Here is a 22127-nt window from a genome sequence, read left to right on the forward strand (position 1 = left end):
TGCTAGAGTTTTTAAATGTACTAATCTGTTTAAAGAAGCAGTGGACAAAGAATACAAGTATTTTAAAGGGAAACTTGGCAACTATTTCAACGTAATAAACCTGTTTAGAAATCATTTGGATGGTTAAATGACCTGTTCCGGTGAAAATGGTGACTTTCCCCGCTGCGCCTAGCGTCCTCAGGCAGAAAACCAACCTTGCAACATTGAGACTACCGTCCCAGAAACATCCACATAGTTCTGCCAAACGTATGCTAACCGTTCGCTAGCTTGTAAACAAATCCATGTGCTTTATCGTTATTTTTCCCACAGTTTGAAATAGCATAATGCACAATTTCTCCAGCAGAGGGGGAAATCCTGCCAAGTTTCCCTTTAAGGTGAAAAAAGATTTGGTCGATTAAATACTTTAGTGAATGATTTACTGTGAGGCAGTAGATCACCTAGAATGGAAACACAGTTTTAATGAATCATCCCTGGGTTAGGCCATGCTGCACACCTAGTGATCACTGTCTATTTACAGTGGCAGTCCATATCAATTCAATCCATTTGTCGCAGTAACTTAGCACAGATGCTGAGACCATCAAGTCATACATTTATTTGAAGCAGCTTTTTGGGTATATTCTCTGAGTCAAGAGTTAAGATCATGGGTTGGTGTCCTCTGTAGTGCTGCCAGACTGATCTGTTGCTCGCTGCTGCTCTAATCATGTGACTCAGCTGGACCAAATCAGAGCCACTCCACACACACGTCTGCTCTTCATAGGCTGACACTCAGACACCCTGCCTCCCTCTGTCTATCACCAGGAACACACATCGCTTCAGAGCTGAAAGCCAACAGAAAGAGGCTGAATCTCTGGCAATATGAGTAGGTTGTGTATGTACGTGTGCTGATCATGTGAATGTATGATTAACAATTCTTACACAGTCACACCACACACACACACACACATGCACCAGTGTGCCGGTGCGGGGGATCTGAATGGACAGATGGTGCCTGTGGGAGAGAGAGATGAGTCTTGCCAGCGAGGAGGATCCCACAGTGCTCAGTGATCTCTCACGGCTTACCAAGCATGTATGGGGAGCTGGGAGGCTTACAGCTCTCTCCTCACACACAAGAGGGAGCAATCCACAGCCAAGAACAAGGGTGTCCGCCCAAACACCACTGGCACACAGCAGCGTGGTGTAATCAAAAATTCACAGGGACAGAAGAGAAACCAGCAACTAACACAGTGGGAGGAACCATTATCATGAGAGCACTGTTGCCACAGAATGACAGGATGGAGGTTGCAACCATTTTGGCCAAAGAGCAGTTAACTCATCTGTCAACTATTACTGGTTACAAAGTACAAACTACATGGAATTGTGGAACAATTAGACGGCGTCCTCATTTGCCATGTGCGATGGACCATCTGTGTTTGCTGTCACTACGGTGAGTGATCTGACTGCCATACCTGGCTTTTTGGAAGTGTAGAATTCAAGGCCAAATGGGCGGACTGTTCTCTTCCTTGGAGAGGCGCATTCACTTCAACTGTAAAGTGCTGTCTCCAGTCTCCTCTCATTCACACCCATCCCTCACCTGGAGTAAATCTAAAACCTGGGTAGCATTACATCCACTGCATTAGAATCTCTTTTGGGGAACTCTAGAAGAGGGGAAGAGAGCGAACATGTGTGCACATGCATACATTTTTTGATTGTGTATCGTGATTTTCTGTTAAAAGCCTAGTTTTCTAGAAATCAATGTTATCTTCCTTCCTTTGACTTTTCATCTCACCATTTCTATCCACCACCCTTTTCTCTGTCTTTACACAGACACACACACACACACACACACACACACACTAACACACACAAATCCATTTATGTCCTCTATCCGGTCAGATTGTCCATGGACTGATCTGTGGATAACCTAATTGAATAATTTCATTGGAAATGTGCCATTAGGGAATATTGTGTTTCCCCTGTAAATCATGGCCTTTAGTCCACTAATGCAGGAACTTCCTGCTTGCCCCAGAGGGCCTTGAGTAGCACTAGCAACCAAGTTCTTATTTTTTGTTCTTTTTGGCAATGTTTAACAAATTTAACAAATTCAAATATATTTGTGAGAAAAACCTTAAAAAATGTCAATAATCCTCTAAACCTCACAAATCAAGTCAAGTCAAGTGAAGTCAAGTCACTTTTATTTATACAGAGCATTTTTGTATGCACAGAGTGTCACCCAAAGCGCTCCACACACAAGACATTGACACATAAGACAAAAGATGAGGGACGGAGCGGCACAGTCGCCAGCGTACCCCTGACCCCAAGACATGACAAACACATTTTCAAAATAACAAATGACAGACAAGACAAAAGATGCCAGATGGAGCAGTGTACAAGACATACAAGACAAACAACAAACAAATTAACTAATAATAAAAAGTAAAAAATAGAAATGAAATAAAATAAAGAAAATTTAATGTTAAATTAGTCCAATTGGTTTGAAAAATACGGACGTTGACTGGCAAAAACTTTAGGCGTACATTAGAATCAAGCAGAAAAGCACTGAAAGTAATGCCTATATGTAAGGGATAATGCCCGACGAGGTGTCCATTATCAGAAATAAATGGACGACGGAGGCGTTGAACTGCCCAGCCCGGAAGAGGACAGTTGCTTTCGTCCATTTATTTCTGATAATGGACGCTTCAAAGGGCATTATCCCGTTTATACCATGGTCACTTACGAAATAAATAAATATGAAATCAATTATTAATAATAAATGAGTTTTAGAGCTAAAATCGTTAGTTTTTTCAGCTGTTTACAGTTGATTCCATTGTTGCGAAGCCTGCCTCCAGGCTCAACCGTCGTCCTACTATAGTTGTTATAGTTACCATTCATAAGCATTGATATGGAACGGCGATTAAACTTTTTTTTACCAGATCTACTTCATAGTACACCTACACGTATATCACTTTTTAAACGACACCCTTTTCAACCTAGACCATGGTATAAAATGTTATTAATCCAGACAAATAAAACAAAACATGACATTAAATTCCAAAAAAAAACAAAAACAAGATTCCAGACATTCTGAACACCGCATCACAATAGGAAATTCAAGCAGTGGTCTAACCAGAGGGTTAAAGCGGAATCAAGGATCTTTGGTATAAACCAAAGATTCTAGAACAGAGCTCTGTTCTAGAATCTTTGGTATAAACCTCAAACCAAACTCATTCACGAAGTGAATAGATTGAGCAGGTAATCTGACCAAAAGTGAAAGATGGTGTTCCAGACTTGTGTCTCCCTAAAAGGAGATGTAGTTGGGCGTGGCCATGTAGTATAATATGGAAACCATGGCGACAAAAGCATGCCCACACAAACCCTAAATGCTGTTTGTTGTCTGTCCCTGTTTTTCCTGTTTTCTTCCTTTGTAGACATTTTGGTGTTGAGTAATAGAAGATAATTATTTGGACAATAAAAGTATGTATTTGTCTTAATGGCTAGATGGGTCAGACTGTGAGAGGGAGAGAGAGCCCTGGGTTTCTCCTAACTCAGATGATTCAGGGTTCAATGATGAATTGGTCTGCTGAACTAACAGGGTCCAGCTCTTGACGACAGGAAACAGGACAAAGTGATCAATTGCCTTTGTACTCTGCCACCACCCCCATACAGCCACCCTCTGGTGCATTTATTAACATCTCCATCCAGAAGCTAATTAATGCTGGCTAATGTAGATGAATAGGAATGGAACAGTGGCCATGAACAGATTGGCTTTTAAACAGACCTTACTGCTGGGCTCCTGATTTGGGCCTGCCTTCTTCTTTTCTTTTATCACATTTCCCTGTTTTCTTTTATCACTTTTTCTCACACAGAGTTTGCCTTATTTAAGTATTTAGGAAGAATCCATTTTGGTTGGTTTTGCATGTGTAATACAGCTACACCTTCACATGGATTGTGCTTTGGTTGGTTTTGCATGTGTAATACAGCTACACCTTCACATGGATTGGCACCCCTGGTAATGATGAGTAAAGAGATCTCAAATCATCTTCATGTTTTGTCTTTGCGTCACAATGAAAACAGTGAAGTTCTCCTCTCTAATCATCCTCTTCACTGTGCATTTGGGCTCAATAAACATGGGTCCTTTTCGTGGCAAATTTGTAACTTTTTTTTTTTTTTATTATTATTATTGGCACTTATTGGAAATTGTTTTAGCTGTACATTTTTCAGGGGGTCCAATAATTGTGGCATTTTGTGGTGTTTTTGTTTTTAAAAATGTTTTAAATTTAAAAAAGGTGGAGGGCGCTGTATGCGCATTTGTGTGACAGTGCATGCTAGATAGCATAAACAAGTGCAACACACACACACTCAGAAAGAGAGAGAGAAAGAGAGAGAGAGAGAAAGAGATGTATATCTGAGTGTATGCAATTTGAGAGTACAGTGGTTTGACATTTCTAGAGCAATCACGTACACAGGATGTGTAGCATGAATTCAGAGCACGGCTTATGCTGCTCTACAGAAACAAAGGCAGACATTCACATGTAAACATGTACATTTCTACTTTTATTCAACTTTCTTTCTGACTGAATGCAAGAACTTGGTTATACATCAGTCATGAGCCCAGTCAGCAGCTAGGCAATAGACAGAAATACGAGCAGGGCCAGAAGAATCTGCTGGATCGGACTGGTTCATCTTACAGCTAATTGAACTCTGGTGAATAGTACTCCCTGTCAAATGTTAGTGGGAGTTGCAGTTATTAAACGGTTATTGATTCAGTTAAACTAACTGTAAAAGTCAATAAAATGGATAGTGCATGTCTAAGGGTCTCTGAAGTTATATTAATAAAATCCAGGCTCTCTTGAACTTTATTAAAGTTATCTTGATTTATGTGACAGCAGACATATCACAGTACAATTTCAATGCAATGTCAGTGTCCTCCATGATTAACTACAACGTAAAGCACAATCTGTGTAACCTATTAGCAGAATTTGTGTTGATTTGAATTGCTGAACAATGCAGAGAGAAAGAGGTATGTGTGTCATGTGTGTGTTTGTGCCTGCTGTCTCTTCAGCTGTGTTTAATTAATGATGTGTCACAGGATCTGCCTGTGAAATTCTGTGTGTGTATCTATATGGTGTAGTGTAGAGTAGAGAGTGTAGAGAGTAAAATACAGACTCTGTAACCATAGAAAGTGGCAGACTAAGAACAACATGGTTGTCAAGAAATCAAATTATATGAGGGTGAGGTTGAGATTTGAGGTCCTGAACTGTTGGAAATATGAAAATACTGAATACCTCTTTTGACAGAGTTGCCGGCATATTTATAGGGTTCTGAGAGTTATGGGAAATGGAGGCATTGCACGTCTTATTTAGATAGAGACAGACAGCATCCATGGACACTGCTTAGACATCACCATTGTATGGACATATATATATATACACCCATCCACACTATTGGAAACACCATACAATAACATACTGCACATATACATAAACATACACATCTAGACGACACAGACACATGCATTTATTAATCTTGGGTGCATATTATATTATGTTTAGACATATCTTATTCATATCATTCTGTATGTATGTAAACCTTGTTTTAATCATATAAATGTAATAAATTAATGTTCTAATTTGGCAATGCAAATATAAAATTGAATTGAATTACATTACGTTGGCGAGTGTGTGTGTGTGTGTGACTGTGTGTGTGTTGGCAAATAATGTCTTTTCATTCTATAATTGGCAAACTAGGCTTAGCCAGTTTCCACTTTCAGAAAAGCAAAAAGAACACCTAGGCACCCACACACATGAGATCACACATGCTCATTCACCAAGAAGCAGACACACATGCAAATGCTCAATCACACATTGAGCTAAGGTGATAAGCGCAGATGCAGACGCAGCCTCAGAAACAGCCACATCCTGTGGAAGTGTGGTGGCATGTCAGTGTCTGTGGGTCACAGAGAGGGACAGCAGAGGGATGCTTGTGAGTTCTGTGTTTACAGGCGTGTGTGTGTGTGTGCGTGCATGCGTGTGTGTGTGTGTGTGTTTGAGAGACTGCGTGAGAAAAGTGTTGAGGTGTATGTACGTGTGTGTGAGAGAGAGTGAGGGTACACAAAAAGATTTCAAAGGCCTCCAGTGGAAAGTTTTAACGGCTATGGCAGACAGATATGACACTTCAACCTCCAAAACACACACACACACACCACAACACACACACACACACACACACACACACACACATTTAGAGGTCTACAAGCAGCACACAGTTTTGCACCACATCCTCTCACAAAATGGGGACCATGTGGACAACAGTGTGTGTCTCTCCATCGTCTTTTTTTATTTACTTTTCTTCAATAGAGTAAACAAACAAATCTAACATATTAGCATGAATGCTGCATTGAAATTGAAGTTGGATTTGGAGGTTGATAAAAGTATCAATAACAATGTAAATCTTAACAGATATTAACATGATAGAGCCTTTATGGACAAAACATTTTCATGTATACTTCTGTGTTTGTTCATTTACTCTCTTGTCTGTTACACAAGCCATGTATTTACATTGCAGGTATTTGCTGTTCAAAGGTGTGAAAATACAGTGTGATGCAATCAAATGTTAATAAAGAACAAGACAATCTGTATGACCATACAAACAAAGACACAATTTGGATGACACAATCTTGCAATTACACTTTTACAATTTTACAAAAAAAAAGACAGACTAGAAAGAGGAAATGGATCAAATATCTTTTTAGATATTATTTATAGTATTAGGCAAATAAAACCAAAGTTAGAATCTAACTAGATCAGGTTTAAACTATTTGTCTATGTTTAGAAATGTCTATGTTCTTTGAAATGCTTCCATGCATTGAAAGTTCAAGCTTCATATGATACAAGGATACAAGGAAGTTTATTGTCACATGCATATAGTTACTGGAAGTAAGAAATGCAGTGAAATTATGTCTGGTGTCAGCCTATTTGTGCATTAATGGGGGAGGGGGGGCAGTAGAAGAGGGGTTTAGTAGATTAAGTGGCAAGGGCTGCATAAAAAAGGTGGGGGAGGATTGGGATTGGGTGGGGGCACCAACAAGGAGCACCCAAGAGCAATATGATTAACTCCTGTCAATTTAACATTCAGCATATTGCAATACAAATGTTTTTGATTACCTTATTTGCCTGAGTTTTGTACCCAGGCACATAAAAAACTAAGGCTGACTAAGTGTCTTTATTTACATGTCTAGGAAATATAGAAAGTACCTACCCTGGTATCACCAGACCCATTCACTTTGTTTCACTTTTGAAGAGGGTCTGGCATTGCTCCATTGGGAAATGTTTCCAATCATACCATAAATGGTGTAGATTTTGCGTTTAAAATCATTGGTCCAGCCTAACCACACTGAACTGATCAGGGATTACTTCCTACTTCACCACTAAATTTTGCAAACTAAAAGTCAACAGCACTGACAATAAGGAAATAATGTATTTACCTTTGGTGTATGTATTTACACATTTTTCCTACAAATTCTACATGGTAGCATTTAGCTTCATCCACTCTGGTCGCTGATTGGCCTGCAGAAAAGGTAGCCAGACTGTTATCTCAGTGAACCAAACAGGCGGTCAGGAGGCGGTCTAGAAAGTACCTCCCAAAGACACCTTAGTGCTCCCAACATCTTTTCTTTTTTTCATTTTGACAGTATCTACACAAATCACAAAAAACAAAACAGTACAAGGCCACACATTTTATAAGAATAACTGTAAGCTACCTTTTCATTTCTCAGGTAGACTTGCAAAGTGCCTGAACCTAATTGTCATCCAGGCAAGAACCTTCTAACCATGTGAATGTAAACATTAGATTTGTTATGAATTGTTTGAATAATTTGGAAATATAAACCATTTTTTTAAATGAATTTGCCATTTTCAGCGTGCCGTTGATATTGCAATAGTGTGAGTGGTTGCATACAGCATCTGACAACAATAATTTATAGTTTACAATTTAGTCACATGCTTGGGATAAGAAAAATATCATAAGTGGTCTAGTTCCTATCTTTCTCCGACTGCACATTACATTACTGTGTGTAATATTCCCTACTATCGTACTGGTACCCACCATAATCTTACAGTGCACAATGTTCTTTTTTATAATGCCAGTGAGTAATATTCAGCCATCTGTGCTTCAGACATATCTCGTCTCAGCTGGCAGCACACTCTCCTAAGTGTCAACTGATGCCACCACACACATGTGTATCAGAAAGGTGCAGAGAGTAGCCCAGATGTGTGTGTGTGTGTGTGTGTGTGTATGTGTGTGTGAAAACTTGTGTGAGAGACTATATCGCCAATGACACCAGACGCCTCTGGAAGTACCTCTATATTGTTGCTAGATAGATACTGCTGCTCTCGCTGTCTTTGGAAACTAAAGCAATTCTGGAACATTTCTACCAAATGTTACCAAAAAAAATCTGTGCCAAATATGCCAAGCATGTCTCTGACGGCACTTTGGTTTGGATAGCTTGTAGCTTTGCACAGCAGCGCAGCAGATGTTCTCTTGTGCTGCTCCTAATGCCAGCGTTGGTGTGTGGGAGACTGAGAGGATAAAAGATGCAGGCTGGGAAGTCAGAGGTCAGCTGGAAGCCTTGCCTGCAGAGGGGATGCACAGCAGGGGTGGAGGGCAGACAACGAGGGGATGCATGCATGCAGAAATCTGCACCAGACTGCTCTCATTCATCTAGTACCCCTGGCACCTTGAAACAATCTAGGAGAATGTGTGTGTATGTAAGAGAGAAAGTATGTGTGTAATCTGTGTGTGTGTGTGTGTGTGTGTGTGTGTGTGTGTGTGTGTGTGTGTGTGTGTGTGTGGTTAGGTCTGTTTGTCTGTGTGTATTTGTATGGCTTTGTGGTTGATGATCTCTCTCCCTCTGTGTGTGTGTGTGTGTGTGTATGCCAATGTTTACATATGTACCAGCAGACCGTTTTTTAGCCTTTGAAATACAGAGACTTGTGGGGCAGTGGAGGGCAGAGCCATATGGGCCCCTCTCTCTGGGTGACCCCACCACTGAGCGTCTCAAACTGACAGTGAAGCATGAGCCAGCACTCTCCTCCACATCTGTGTGCATGTGCTTTTGTGTGTGTGTGTGTGTGTGTGTGTGTGTGTTAGTGTGTATGTGTATATGTATGTGTGTGTGTTTTAATGTAACTGTCTTGTACACATTTGCTCATTTGTTCAAACATTCATCATCTTTGAGTCCTGCCGTGCTCAGGGTCCAGCGGTGCTGCAGATTTGGGGCTGAACTGTAAATCATCCAACCACCACTCACAGAGGAAACTCTGACATTGCTGTGACCTGATCATTTAGATGAGAGAAAGAAAGAAAAATAGAGAGAGAGTGGGGTGGAGAGAAGTAAAAAAAAAGAAGAAGAGTTGGAACAGACATGTTTACCGCTGACAGCCATATCCCTTGTGCGAGGGATCAGGGAAAATGGGTGGAGCAAGGGAGGGAGAGAAGAACAGAACATGCACTCCTCCCCTGCACTGCTCTGCTCTCCCAGCTGGCCTTTGTGTGCCCCATTTTGTTCAGGGATGCTCGCTGTGAAAAACATTAGGAAAAGGAAAGTCAGGCCCCTGTGAAAGATCAATCTCTCCCCAAAAATCTCAAAATCTCTACTTCACCCCTTTCATATCCTCCCCCCTGCATTTCTGCCCTCACACACACACACACACACACACACACACACACACACACACACACACACACACACACACACACACACACACACACACACACCCCTCACATCTCCCTCACTGCTCCATCACTCCCGCACACAACTCTCCTCTGTCACTGTTCTCCCCTAAATGCATACAGCCTCACACACACACACACACACACCCTCAACCCACACCATGGCGCTCCCAAACACAGAACACTGCACACATGCAGCACCCTCCCTTCTCCCTCTCCAACACTCTCCCATACTGGACCAGAGCATCAGCAATACCATACCAGGGTTGGACTAGAGAAGACAGACAGACAGAGAGAGAGAGAGAGAGAGAGAGAGAGACTGAGTGAGAGAGAGAGAGAGGGAGAGAGTGGAGACAAGGGGAAGGTTTATGCATGCTTCACCAACTCATGCAGTGTGCTGGTGTAACTTCTCTGTGAACAATGTGGCTTTATGATGCATGGCCACATCCACTTGGCATTCAGTGTCACAAACAAAAGCAAAAGATAGATGATAGACAAGACAAAATGGAGAAAGGTGGCTCCAGGGATCCTGGATGCGCATAAACAAGACCTGGGTGTGCGCATGTGCAGGACTGGGGAGGACTGGGGAGGATGGTTCCCAAGAATACTGTGGTATGCAGCTCCGATCTTAACACAACCTATTTTTCGATGATAATGAGTGGAAACATTCAAAATGATGTTCATTGGTGCAATTTTGAGTAAGACCGGAATATGCATTTACAACTACATAATATTGAGCTGGCTTCGCCACGTCAAAGTCAAGCCATTATCTAAGCTCAAAAAATACATTACACGTCTATGCTACTATAAAGAGGGCCCCTGCTGACAAACAGGAATATTTTTTACCTTTCTACATGTAACATGTAACATGGAGACAGTGAGTGGCCCAAGTAATTAGGTCACAGCCCCTGTCATAGGCAGTGTTTGGGTTATGACCGGTCCCTGAACAAGCGCCTGAACCATTACTGCATCTCATGAACATGAAAGACGAGGACAGATGTTTGCCAGTCAACTTTATTCCCTCTGTAGAGAGGACTGAGACGTATCTTTGATGATCTTTTAGACAACTCAGAACTTATTTAACTATATTTACAAGCTACAAGGAAAAAACAAAAATGCACTGAAACAACATTTAAAGTTGGAGCTCATACTTGGAAAGTCTTCAGACTTTAATGAGGCACGTAATTTCATTTATTTGACTTCACTGTCAATATGGGGATGGGCATGCTTAACATAGCTATAAAAGAATAAAATCCCCTTTCACTGCATGAGGAGATTTATGAAGAGGCAACATGAATAAAACAACAGTTGAGTATGATTGTTGGTACCCAACCAATAAAAACAAACTGCCCAGCTGAGTCATAGGCTCATCACTGTCTACATTTGGCCTAAAAGTCAGACATAAGAATTTCAAGTATAACAAAAAAGGCGTACTTGCTTTATGTTGGGAAATTGCTTTAACCAATGGGGTTATTGCTTTAACCAATGGGCTTCTGCTCTCTGCTGGCAAACTGTGAGAAAACAGGAATGCTTTTTGTTACCACATATTGTTTTGTAATTGAAAATGAACGCCTTGTCTTGTCTTTGACATGTGACACATTGAGATCTGTGGTCAGATATTAGGTTCTCCTATTCAGTGAAGCAATATTTTGCTATTACAATTAATTAATTTTTTTCCCCAACCCTTTTCCCCCAACGTATAATTCACAACAGAGTGTTATTGTAAATAAATGCACCATGCACCACCATTAAAAAAAGAGAAAAGACGGTGTGCAAAGGAAAAAAGAGAATTAGGGAAACACATAGCGAGGTACAGTCAGTAAAAGAAGGGTAATGATAATTACATAGACACATGCATGCATATTAATGCGTGCATGCATGCATGGTTTCTGGTGTTGTGTAAATGGGACCAGGATCTTGCCTTGCATCATGAACTAGGAATTTCCTGTGCACGTTAGTAGCCCAGTGATCACCAGCTAGAAAAGTTCACCAGCTCTTAGGATTATACACTTCCCTAAGCATTTCACAAGCACTTGTCACTTATAGAACTGGTGCTTGATGTAAGTCCTTGAATGAAGCCTGAATGTAATAGTAGATATATTACATCTAGCGATATATATATATTCATCTCAAAGCAACATGCAGTGCATCAATATGACAATTTGCACATATTTCTAAGCAGTCATAAGATTATTATAATACCTTTTGTTCTTGAGGATGTACACGCCCCTTTTACACCCAGCAGTGATTAATTCCCTAATAAGGAAAAACCCATGCAGCTCACACAGTGAAGCTAATGTTTAGTGTTAATGCAGGAGCATGACCATCAGTCTTACTGCCCCCCACAAACACACACATCCACCCCCACCCACACATGCACACACACACACACACACACACACACACACACACACACACACACACCACCATCTTTCTCTCACATCTTTCTATTTTCTGTTTCTCAATACCCACCCCTATTTCAGCCTATTTGGTGCCTGTTTCATGTTGAGGAGGGCATGAGCATTTTCCTGAGGGAGGTTGAACCCACTACATAAAACTTCACTCAGGTTACACTCCGCCTCATGAGGAGACTGACCAGAGGGGCCAACACTAGCTTAGGTAAAATAAAGGTGGGTGCAGTGATTTTGCATAACCCACTCACTTTGCCACGACTCCGCTTGTTATTTTGCATTGCCTTTGTGGTTGTAAATGACAACAATTGGTAAAGATGTGTACTCACTAAACCTGGTCCTTTCACCTCTAGTCTATTTCTGCATTTGGTCTGCTTTGATAGATTCGACTAGCACCCCAGGGCCTTTGGGGCCCCATCCAGACCTGCAGGAGGACTGATCCAGACAGAGGAATGTGGGTTGAATGTTTTTTTTTTTTTTTTTTCATTTCTTCCCCTTGCATCTGTTTCCCATCGTCTCAACATAGCCAGACCTGGTGAGACAAAAGCCTGTGGACTAGAGGGCTGGAAGAGGGGGTCAGCGTCCAGTGTGCCTGCGAATGTTGAGGTGAGAGGGTCTGGGCTAGGACACAGTGTGCTGGGCCATTTAAGTGGTGGAATGTCGAGAGACCCCCTAAAAGGCCCTCTAATCCCCCTCATCACCTCTCTCTCTCTCTCTCTCTCTCTCTCACACACACACACACAGACACACACACACACACACACACATGTAGATAGACACATGATTAAGCTTAGCAAAGGGGCCTCTTCAGTTACTGGAAAGACCAGGGGAACAAAAGATCAAATAAAAAAGAAAGTAATATTATCAAATGATTATGTATGAATTTGAAATCAATGTTGTACATGTTGTGTTGTGTGTAGTGCACTATAATGGATTATGTGCTTCCAGTGATGTTGAAGTCCTTTCTATTTTTGCTCCCATACTGTATGTGATTGCTGTGCCATGCTGCTTGCTGAATAAACCCAGTTTCTGCTCTTTCTTATTTCTAACATAGTGATTACATTACACACACCTATAGAGGCTATACAATTTATCAATGTACAGTAACCTATGTGATGAAATAGAACATATTGTGAATATTTAGGGGGTGTGTAATGACACACCAGCATCAACGTTGGAGTACACAGAGATGTCCTAACAAAGTAGGCTAATGTTTTGACAAATAAAATGTTTGGAACAAAAGATACAATTACAGTTCAGCACTCAGCCTCTCTCTCTGTGTGTGTGTGAGAGAGAGAGAGAGAGAGAGAGAGAGAGAGAACTTTGTAATCTTTCTGATAACCTAAGCTGCATTTTCCCTACTCAAAAGCGCAATCAGGCACGGTGTTACACTGCCATCTAGTTGTGCCGGAGAACGATGTGGTATAAGTTTTTGTCAATTTGTTCACGTGAAAGCACCACGCCACATGACGGCAGCAGTGGTCCGTCTAATTAAGTTTGATTAGTTCGGACATCTTTGGAATTATAAGGATAATTGAAGACCGGCTACTAAGGATCATTTGAATTTCCCCTGGGGATCAATAAAGTATCTATCTATCTATCTATCTATCTATCTATCTATCTATCTATTTGTGACAGCGATATGTTCATTATGAACTGTTGGAGGACCCTGGTCCTCTAAACTATAGGCCTATAATTTACATTGCTAATAATAAAGCTATTGGGAAGTCGAAAAACATGAATGACAGGCCATGCTGTAGGGCTAAGCTTAATTCTGCACAAATTGCAGAATTAAGCCTTTTCATGTTTGACTGCATGTGAAATATTATGTCTTGTTAGAATAACTACTATTGAAAATCTAATAGCCTATTCCTTAAATGTGACAACAGTAGCCTACGCTACATTTGGAGGGACTGTGGAGGTGACCCGAACTGACAAACAGGACGAAGCGGCTGCGGCTGCGGCTGTCCTCCTTGGCACCACACTTGGCTGCCAGCCAGAACGCAGTAAACCTGGAGACACCGTGGTGACCCCATCACGGAAGATAAATTTAGAACGGCACCTAGCTAATAATTTGATATTACATTTGAGATTATGCCTATTCATCGGCTATACCAAGTTGATTTTACAAATGTGGAAATCAACCTACACCAATACCTTATACACACCAATGAAACTAGTTATATGCAGCCTATTTATAGAAATAAAAATCACCTCTAAAAGCGCGTCCTCTAGCGTGTGGGAGTATACTCCGCTCATGGTTATGGGAGCATTGTGGGATGGCCTCTATTGAGGGCTGGCGCTTGGCGCTACGCTTGTGGGGCGCAGCGATGATGTCATTTTAAAAGTTAACCCACTCCCCCAGTCCGAGTTGCTGATTTCTTCATAACATTTCATTTTTTTCTGCTGAAGTTTCACTAACAGTCGTACGGATTCTAGCACTCATAGGTGGAATATAGGTGACCTACAGCTGTAGAGGGAAAACTTCTCCATTCAGACGACGCGGGATTTTAATCGAGCTGCCCCGTGAAGCGGGCAAAAGTGTTAACTTTTAAAAAGAAAAAGCAAAAATGAGTCGGATTATCCCTAATAAATCACAGTCTTTACGACAATTGGATTGCAATGCCGTTGAAGTCAAAAGCAAGGTAGGTTGTGCTTCTCTTGCAACTAAATAGAGAAACTTTGGGAAATTGTATCCAAAAGTGCTACGCAAAGTCGACGAGGTCCACGATTTACTGAGGTTGGAAAATCTTCTCTGATTTTACAAACGAAACGCGCCATGCAACCAAGTTGCGTTGAAGAATAGTTGCGTTGGTGCAATGGCCCTTTAGAAGTCCATTAGGGTAGGCTACGTTCATTTTCGAATTTGCTTGCAAATCTGGAATATCTGGTTAATGTTTTTGCCTTGCCCATGTGATATGTGATGCTCCCATTTTCCCTCAAAAAAATCTCATATGGCAAATACTCCGCTACACTATTGTCTAAATGTTGCGAAGACGAATGCCCGAAATTGTTAAATACGGATTGAAATAGGTATTTCAATGCCTCCACGTTCTTGAATTTATGGTTTCAGATAGGATCTGACGTTCATTTGCTTGGCCTTAGAGTAGGAAGACTTGCAGTTGACATAAATGCTGTTGCTTTGACATTCTCACCAAGCCACCCTAATTGACAATACCGAAACTATGCCTTCCATGTAGGTTTCCCCGTAATGTTACCGCTCCTTGCTGCCTGTAGGAATGCCCTCTTGACTTGATGACGCGGTAGCAGTGCCAGAGAAATGGATGATTTAACACACGAACTCATAGTGGGATATGTATGGTTGGGGGGGTTTGGGGGTCTACAAATTCCACCCGAACAGGACCAGACTGTCCACTGTTGTTACCGACAGTCATTGGCAAAAAATGACATTTCGTCTTGATATCAAAGAATCTATCTGTCACAAAGAAAATGAAGGCACTACTTAGCTGATGGTGGCATGACTCATGGTTGACACTCTGTCTTAGTATTGTGTAAAAACAAAAAACCAACAAGTGCAAGTAGGCCCTATGGCCACTCTTTGTAGTCTAGGTCTTTGTAGTCTCTGCTTCTTAATTTTTGAGCCTAAATTCAGAGCCTACCTCTACACAGAGAAAATCGAGGTGGTGATTGGTTTGGATAGGTTTCATAACAATGTGCCATGGCTGTGAAGGCCTTCATTAGGAGAGTGCCTGGGCACCGTGCCCACCTCCTGATCTATCTTTTGTCTGAGGGAGCTGGGGCCTCAGCAATGATCTAATTCATATCAGGAATTGGAATGTTGGGTTCCCATCATCTGTGAAAGGAGGCCTCTGAAGACCCAACAAAACCCCCATTACACACACACACACACACACACACACACACACACACACCCACTCACCCCCCTCTCCCCTATCTGGGGTTAGACTGCTCCCTAAGAATAGACCAATACCCCCGTCTGAAAGAAGGGAGCGAGATGCAGATTGAGCAACTTTCTCACAGTCTGTAAGAACACAGGACAAGCATGAGAGTCCCTGGCCTACACTAAGAAAAAGAGTTATCACAAAAGGGCTCTGTGAAAGGTCTTATGGGCATTCAAATTGAAACCCACTCACCCTGTTATGTGAGTGCAGGTCAGTTTATTAGGCTGGAAAGGAGAGGGTGTCAGACAGGCTTTTATTGAATGCCTCCTCATAATGTGTCATCACCATTGCTCTATTCATTGTGGGTTGAGCAACGCACTCTGAGAAGTACAGGCGAGAAGAGCACCGTGACTCACTAATCTTTTCAATCACATGACAGCAGGAGTCTTTTGCTGCAGGCCTGACTGGAACTTTGTGAAGTGTACCACCATGAGGCAGGGTTCCTGGCTGCCGTTCATGTCTTTGACTGGTGCTGTCGTGAAACAGGTGGCCATGAACAGAATAGCTGAGTTGTAGTCTCTGCTGTTTTTTTTGCTTTGCTTTTCCCTCCTTATCAAGAAAGGGTGTCTCCTGTGTCTTAAGCTGTGTCTGCTGTTTGACATCCAACAGAGTCAGCATGTCTCTCAGCCTCTGCGTACAAAAAATGTTGAAAGTTCAGTACCTGAATGTACTTGATGAGCGTTAAGCACACATGCAGCTGAATGGGGAACTGGTGTGTGTCAGGCTACCGTGGGGTCTGTTCTGCTTGCCTCAACAGGTAAGAGTTTCCTCAGTCGTGTCACAGACAGCTCTGTCATTGTGATATGGCTCACTGAGTGAGTTCCTGTTTGAGCATGATCAGACACTACCAGGAGGCCTGGCCGGAGCATGAATCCATGAGCCAACAAAAAAATTGAAAACGACTCAATCACATTCATTCCATTGCCACATGTATGTTTTTTTTGAAGCTGTTACACGTTTAGCTCTCGGTAACAAGAAAAGAGATCTATTCCAACAGCTACCCCACACGATTGACTTCTGAAATGAGTTCTGTAGTATTGAAATGTAAAGCAGGTTCTGACTGGAATGCATCTTTTGTGTAAATATTTGTCTTTCAACATTGGCCCCTTACCTTTGTGTAACGGATGCCAGCTAGCTTAGCTGTGCTTGTGGAACGTTGGTAAACCTCACTCCCCGACGCCTCAAGAGTGCTGCTGGCATGAGAGCCAGTAGCCTGGGCTATTGGCTCAATTGTTAGCGCGCTCGCCTCCCGATCCGAGGTGCTGCTGTTCGCGGGTTCGAGTCCGGGCGTGTGCAGGGCTGAATCGCGCAGATTCAACACAACGCAGGTTACATTTGCTAAATTTAGTGCAATTTAGGGCAGCTGTGGCCTACTGGTTAGCGCTTCGGACTTGTAACCGGAGGGTTGCCGGTTCGAACCCCGACCAGTAGGCACTGCTGAAGTGCCCTTGAGCAAGGCACCTAACCCCTCACTGCTCCCCGAGTGCCGCTGTTGATGCAGGCAGCTCACTGCGCCGGGATTAGTGTGAGCTTCACCTCACTGTGTGTTCACTGTGTGCTGAGTGTGTTTCACTAATTCACGGATTGGGATAAATGCAGAGACCAAATTTCCCTCACGGGATCAAAAGAGTATATATACTTACAGTATACTTATTGTTGGGTCCAATAAGCCTCCAGGCTACAAGGCTTGTAAAATGTATTCATTAATTAACAAGCTAGTCCCCATCTCTGAAGGTTTACTGCTAAACATAGAAGTTAGCAGAGCCACAGTGCCATCTCAGCAACACAACCATATGAGGAGCCTGGGTCTGCAAGGGAGAGAACTCACAACACACGCGCACACACACGCGCGCACACACACACACACACACACAGATAGATTCTGTCTATATGTGAGCGAGAATTATGTGTGTGACTGCCTTTCTAAACTCTGAATTAAGCACCTGCCACACACGCCAAGCTTCACCTCCCACCCTGCTTGCTCCCCAGCCTGATGTTGGTATTTCATGCTCTAATGACAGGCTGCTCCTGCTGCTTCAGTGCTGCCCTCCATTTCTGAGAGCATAATTGCACTTCTGCAGCGCCCTCACAAATTACTGCTGTGATGAAACAGGACTGCTACAGAGAGAGACAAAGCCATGCTTGTGTATATGATCCCACTCTGTGTTTCTCGTGCTGCAGACATGGATGTAAGACTATATCATATCTGATATTTCATCGTAGTCTTTATGGTAACTAGTCCCATTCACCACTATCGTCTTGATATTAAATCACACATATAAAACACACAATCAGACATGCTTACAGTCTTAAGAGCCATGCAAACACAAAAAGCGAAACATAATCTTGACCATCATCGGTGAATAACTCTTTTTCCTAACTTTGATCTCTGCCTTCTGTCATGCATGTTCTTGTTCTGCGAATTGCCAACCTGGCAGCGCATATGTGAACATGTCATCAACTATATAATTTAATATCACAATATGACAATTGTTTGTCACAGGAAGGAATTCCATTGCAGTGTTTCCCACAGAATTGAATTATACTGTGGTGGTAGGTTTGCAGAATTAACGTGAATGCAACAGTTTTTAGCAAATTAGCACAGCGTGGTTATGATGCTAACCAGATTTAAGCACAATTTAGTACAACCAGGAAAATCATTGTGTGGTGGTCAATGTTGATATTGTGGTGGGCCGCCACAAATTAGTCAATGTATGTATAGTAGTATATATACTCTTTTGATCCCATGAGGGAAATTTGGTCTCTGCATTTATCCCAATCTGTGAATTAGTGAAACACACTCAGCACACAGTGAACACACAGTGTTCAACACACTAATCCCAGCGCAGTGAGCTGCCTGCAACAACAGCGGCGCTCCGGGAACAGTGAGGGGTTAGGTGCCTTGCTCAAGGGCACTTCAGCCGTGCCTACTGGTCGGGGTTCGAACCGGCAACCCTCCTGTTACAAGTCTGAAGCGCTAACCAGTAGGCCACGGCTGCCCCAAAACACTGGAACAACAATGGGAAACACTGCATTGGTATATCATGGATAATACGATGTGGCACATTTCTTGTGTGTGTGTGTGTGTGTGTGTGTGTGTGTGTGTGTGTGTGTGTGTGTGTGTGTGTGTGTGTGTGTGTGTGTGTGTGTGTGTGTGTGTGTGTGTGTGTGTGTTCCTGCGTGTTCCTGCTTGTGAATGATTTGCACAATGTTTTTGTGTGTACACATGATATAGGAGAGCGTGTGGAAAGTGCTTAGTCGTGACAACCATTACCTCATCTGTTGTTCAGTGTTTCATTCTATGCTGTCTGTCCGTGTACGCACTCTCTCTATACACACACACCAACACACACACACACACACACACAGACGAACACAGACTGACTCATGTATTGTTCTATTGTCACTAAGCTGTTTGCCGGTTCCTCTTTTCACAACACTGAATCACAGGCTAACCCAAAGTTCACTAATACAAAATAAACAAACACAGACATGCATTATCAGGCCAATTATGTGCAATCAGGATATTCTCAGTCAAGCTTTCTATCACACAAGAATTTAGCATTTACTTAGATTAGAAGATTAGAATAATTTTAAATGAAATGCATTTCCAAGTCCATGGTTGTGATTTAAAACCAGCTAATAGAATGAGTCGGATCATCTGGGTTCCAGGGCAACGTCAGGGTGTCAGGCTGTGGCTGTTTAGTCTGGTGTCTAGGCTGCTCTCTTGAGGGTCTTGGAGTAAAACTCAGAAATGAACCTTGGTGCTCCTTAACACAGCAAAGTCTTTACAGAAAGAGCAGAAACGTGTGTGTGTGTGCGTGCGTGCGTGCGCAGATTTGCAAGGATGCACAAGTGCAGAAACATTGATGTTTGTGTTTATGTGTGATGTAGGCTGGATGGGTTACACAAATAAAGTGTAAATATGAGTGAGATAATCTTCTCATTCATCTTATCATCTCATCTCGTCATCTCACTGCATACGTTTGAGAAATTCTGTCTAGCTAACTGTGTTCTCTCTCTCTCTCTCTCTCTCTCTCTCTCTCTCTCTCTGCATTTATTTGTAGTATGGGGCTGAATTCCGCAGGTTCTCTGTGGACCGTGTGAAGCCAGGCAAGTTTGAGGAGTTTTACAAGCTTATCATGCACATCCACCGCATTGCCAACATGGAGGTGATGATCGGCTATGCAGACGTGCACGGAGACCTGTTGCCCATCAACAACGATGACAACTTCTGCAAGGCTGTCACCTCTGCCCATCCCCTTCTCAGGATCTTCATCCAGAAACAAGGTAGGTCTACAGCTCTCACTCTCTCTCTCACTCTCACTCTCACTCTCTCTCTCTCTCTCTCTCACTCAGTGGGGTACCACTGTGCCCAGACTTGATTCTCTGCAGGAAGAACGGCTAATGGCAACATTCACTGACCCACAAATTCTGTGGGAATGGTCTGCTGTGTGTCATCATCATTAGAGACAACCCCCACCCCATCTCTTTCCTTTATTCTCTCTTTCTCAGTTTATCTCACTCACTCACTCACGGTCACATGCACAGACGCATAGACATAACACATGTCTAGTTTCTCACCTATATTTTCACATGGATTACGTTAATCAAGACTTATTCTAAACACAGAACATTTTGTTTTTATAGTTATTTCACAAAAGGAATTTCTCTCAGATGTTTCAGCTTTCTGTTTTGTTTACCTCTTGGCAGGGGGTGGTCAGCTCTTGTAGTTGTCTGTAGTTTCTGTCTGAGTATGTGTATGCATGTCTGGTGGATAAGTCCTACCATGTTGTCAAAAGGAAGAGCCCCCGGTCTGTTGAATGTAGGTCAGGGTTGGGGTATGTCCACTGGCATACTGATGCATTCACCACTAGAACAAAAGACATGAAGAGTGACAAAAATAATTTTGCATCTGAGTAATTTGGTCTCATCCAGCTTCTTCCCACCCAGTCATGTTCGGCTGACCCCTTTCTCATCATGCATGCAGACTGGAGCAGGACTGGCCACCATTTTGGAATCGCGTTCCATATTCTATGACGGAACGGAAAATCACAGCAGTAAGAAATCTGTATGCTAGAAAAGTCAGCAGGCAGCAAGCTGGTTTCTCACACATATCTTTAACAGATTACTGTTTATCCATATTGCATAGACCCCTGCAGTAGTTTAGATTATGGAATCTAACGTTGCCCTGGAACCCAGATGATCCGACTATGGAAGGTCAGGTTTGTATAAGTGGTGTCTGGACCTGTTTTGGGTTCAGCGTTGTTGTACGGCTATAAGACGGCTTTTCAGTCGGCTTATAGGAATATTACTTTTTATCTTAGTCATAACAGGCAGTGGTGTGGTCTGCTTGGTCAGCATTTTCTCATTTTCTCTTTGTATCTCTCTCTCCATACACACAGTCACAGACACAAGGTAAAAGTGTCACAGACGCACACCAAATCCCATATCAGATAAACAGAAAAAACATTAATAACTTCAGAGGACTGCTCCTCTGGTGAAGTTTCTTTGAATACTGCATGCTGTGTCCGCTTCCCCAGCCCACGTCGCTTCCCCAGCCCACGTCTCTTCCCCTAGCGGCTCCAATTCAGACACAAGCAAGGCTGAAGAGATCATTCGCTAGTATGTCATTCATTCATTGACATTGATTCAAGGTGCTTTATAGCAGTGTTTCCCAAACTTTTTTTCTGGGGTCCCACTTTTTAGAAATGACAGACTATGACCCAACTCGTGACTGTGGTAGTTAACAAACTAGATCCTAATAGAAAGCTGTTAGCTTTCCTAAGCTATATAAGGTATAAGCTAGGGGTATTACACAACATAAATGGTCACTAGGCTATGCTGGCGACCCAAATAAAATCTCCTACGACCCACCTGTGGGTTGCGACCCAGTCTTTGGGAACCAATGCTTTATAGAGTCTAAAGGAGATTTTCTGAGCCATGTTGCTGGGCAACCACATAACCAGTTCCATGTGTTCTGATTGGATGATCATGATCTACCTACTGATGATGTCCAATATCAATGAGAAGCAATATTGGCCAGCAACATTGCTCAAACAGTGACCTTGTGTATCGTCAGCTGAAG

At 42.4% G+C, this 22127-nt stretch overlaps 1 protein-coding gene across 1 annotated transcript in view; it reads left to right on the top strand.

The window, feature by feature from the left end:
• The first annotated feature begins 14396 nt into the window (after window positions 1–14396).
• The window catches only part of pard6gb (par-6 family cell polarity regulator gamma b), a 26579-nt gene continuing 18848 nt past the window's right edge, over window positions 14397–22127 (top strand). The window contains exons 1-2 of the mRNA XM_048228879.1: window positions 14397–14761; window positions 20107–20329. Of these exons, the coding sequence (XP_048084836.1) occupies window positions 14687–14761; window positions 20107–20329 (298 nt within the window). The 5' untranslated portion in view covers window positions 14397–14686. The remainder of the gene's footprint in view (window positions 14762–20106; window positions 20330–22127) is intronic.

Source organism: Alosa alosa, chromosome 20 (genome assembly GCF_017589495.1).
Source record: "Alosa alosa isolate M-15738 ecotype Scorff River chromosome 20, AALO_Geno_1.1, whole genome shotgun sequence".
NCBI classification, from domain to species: Eukaryota; Metazoa; Chordata; class Actinopteri; order Clupeiformes; family Clupeidae; genus Alosa; species Alosa alosa.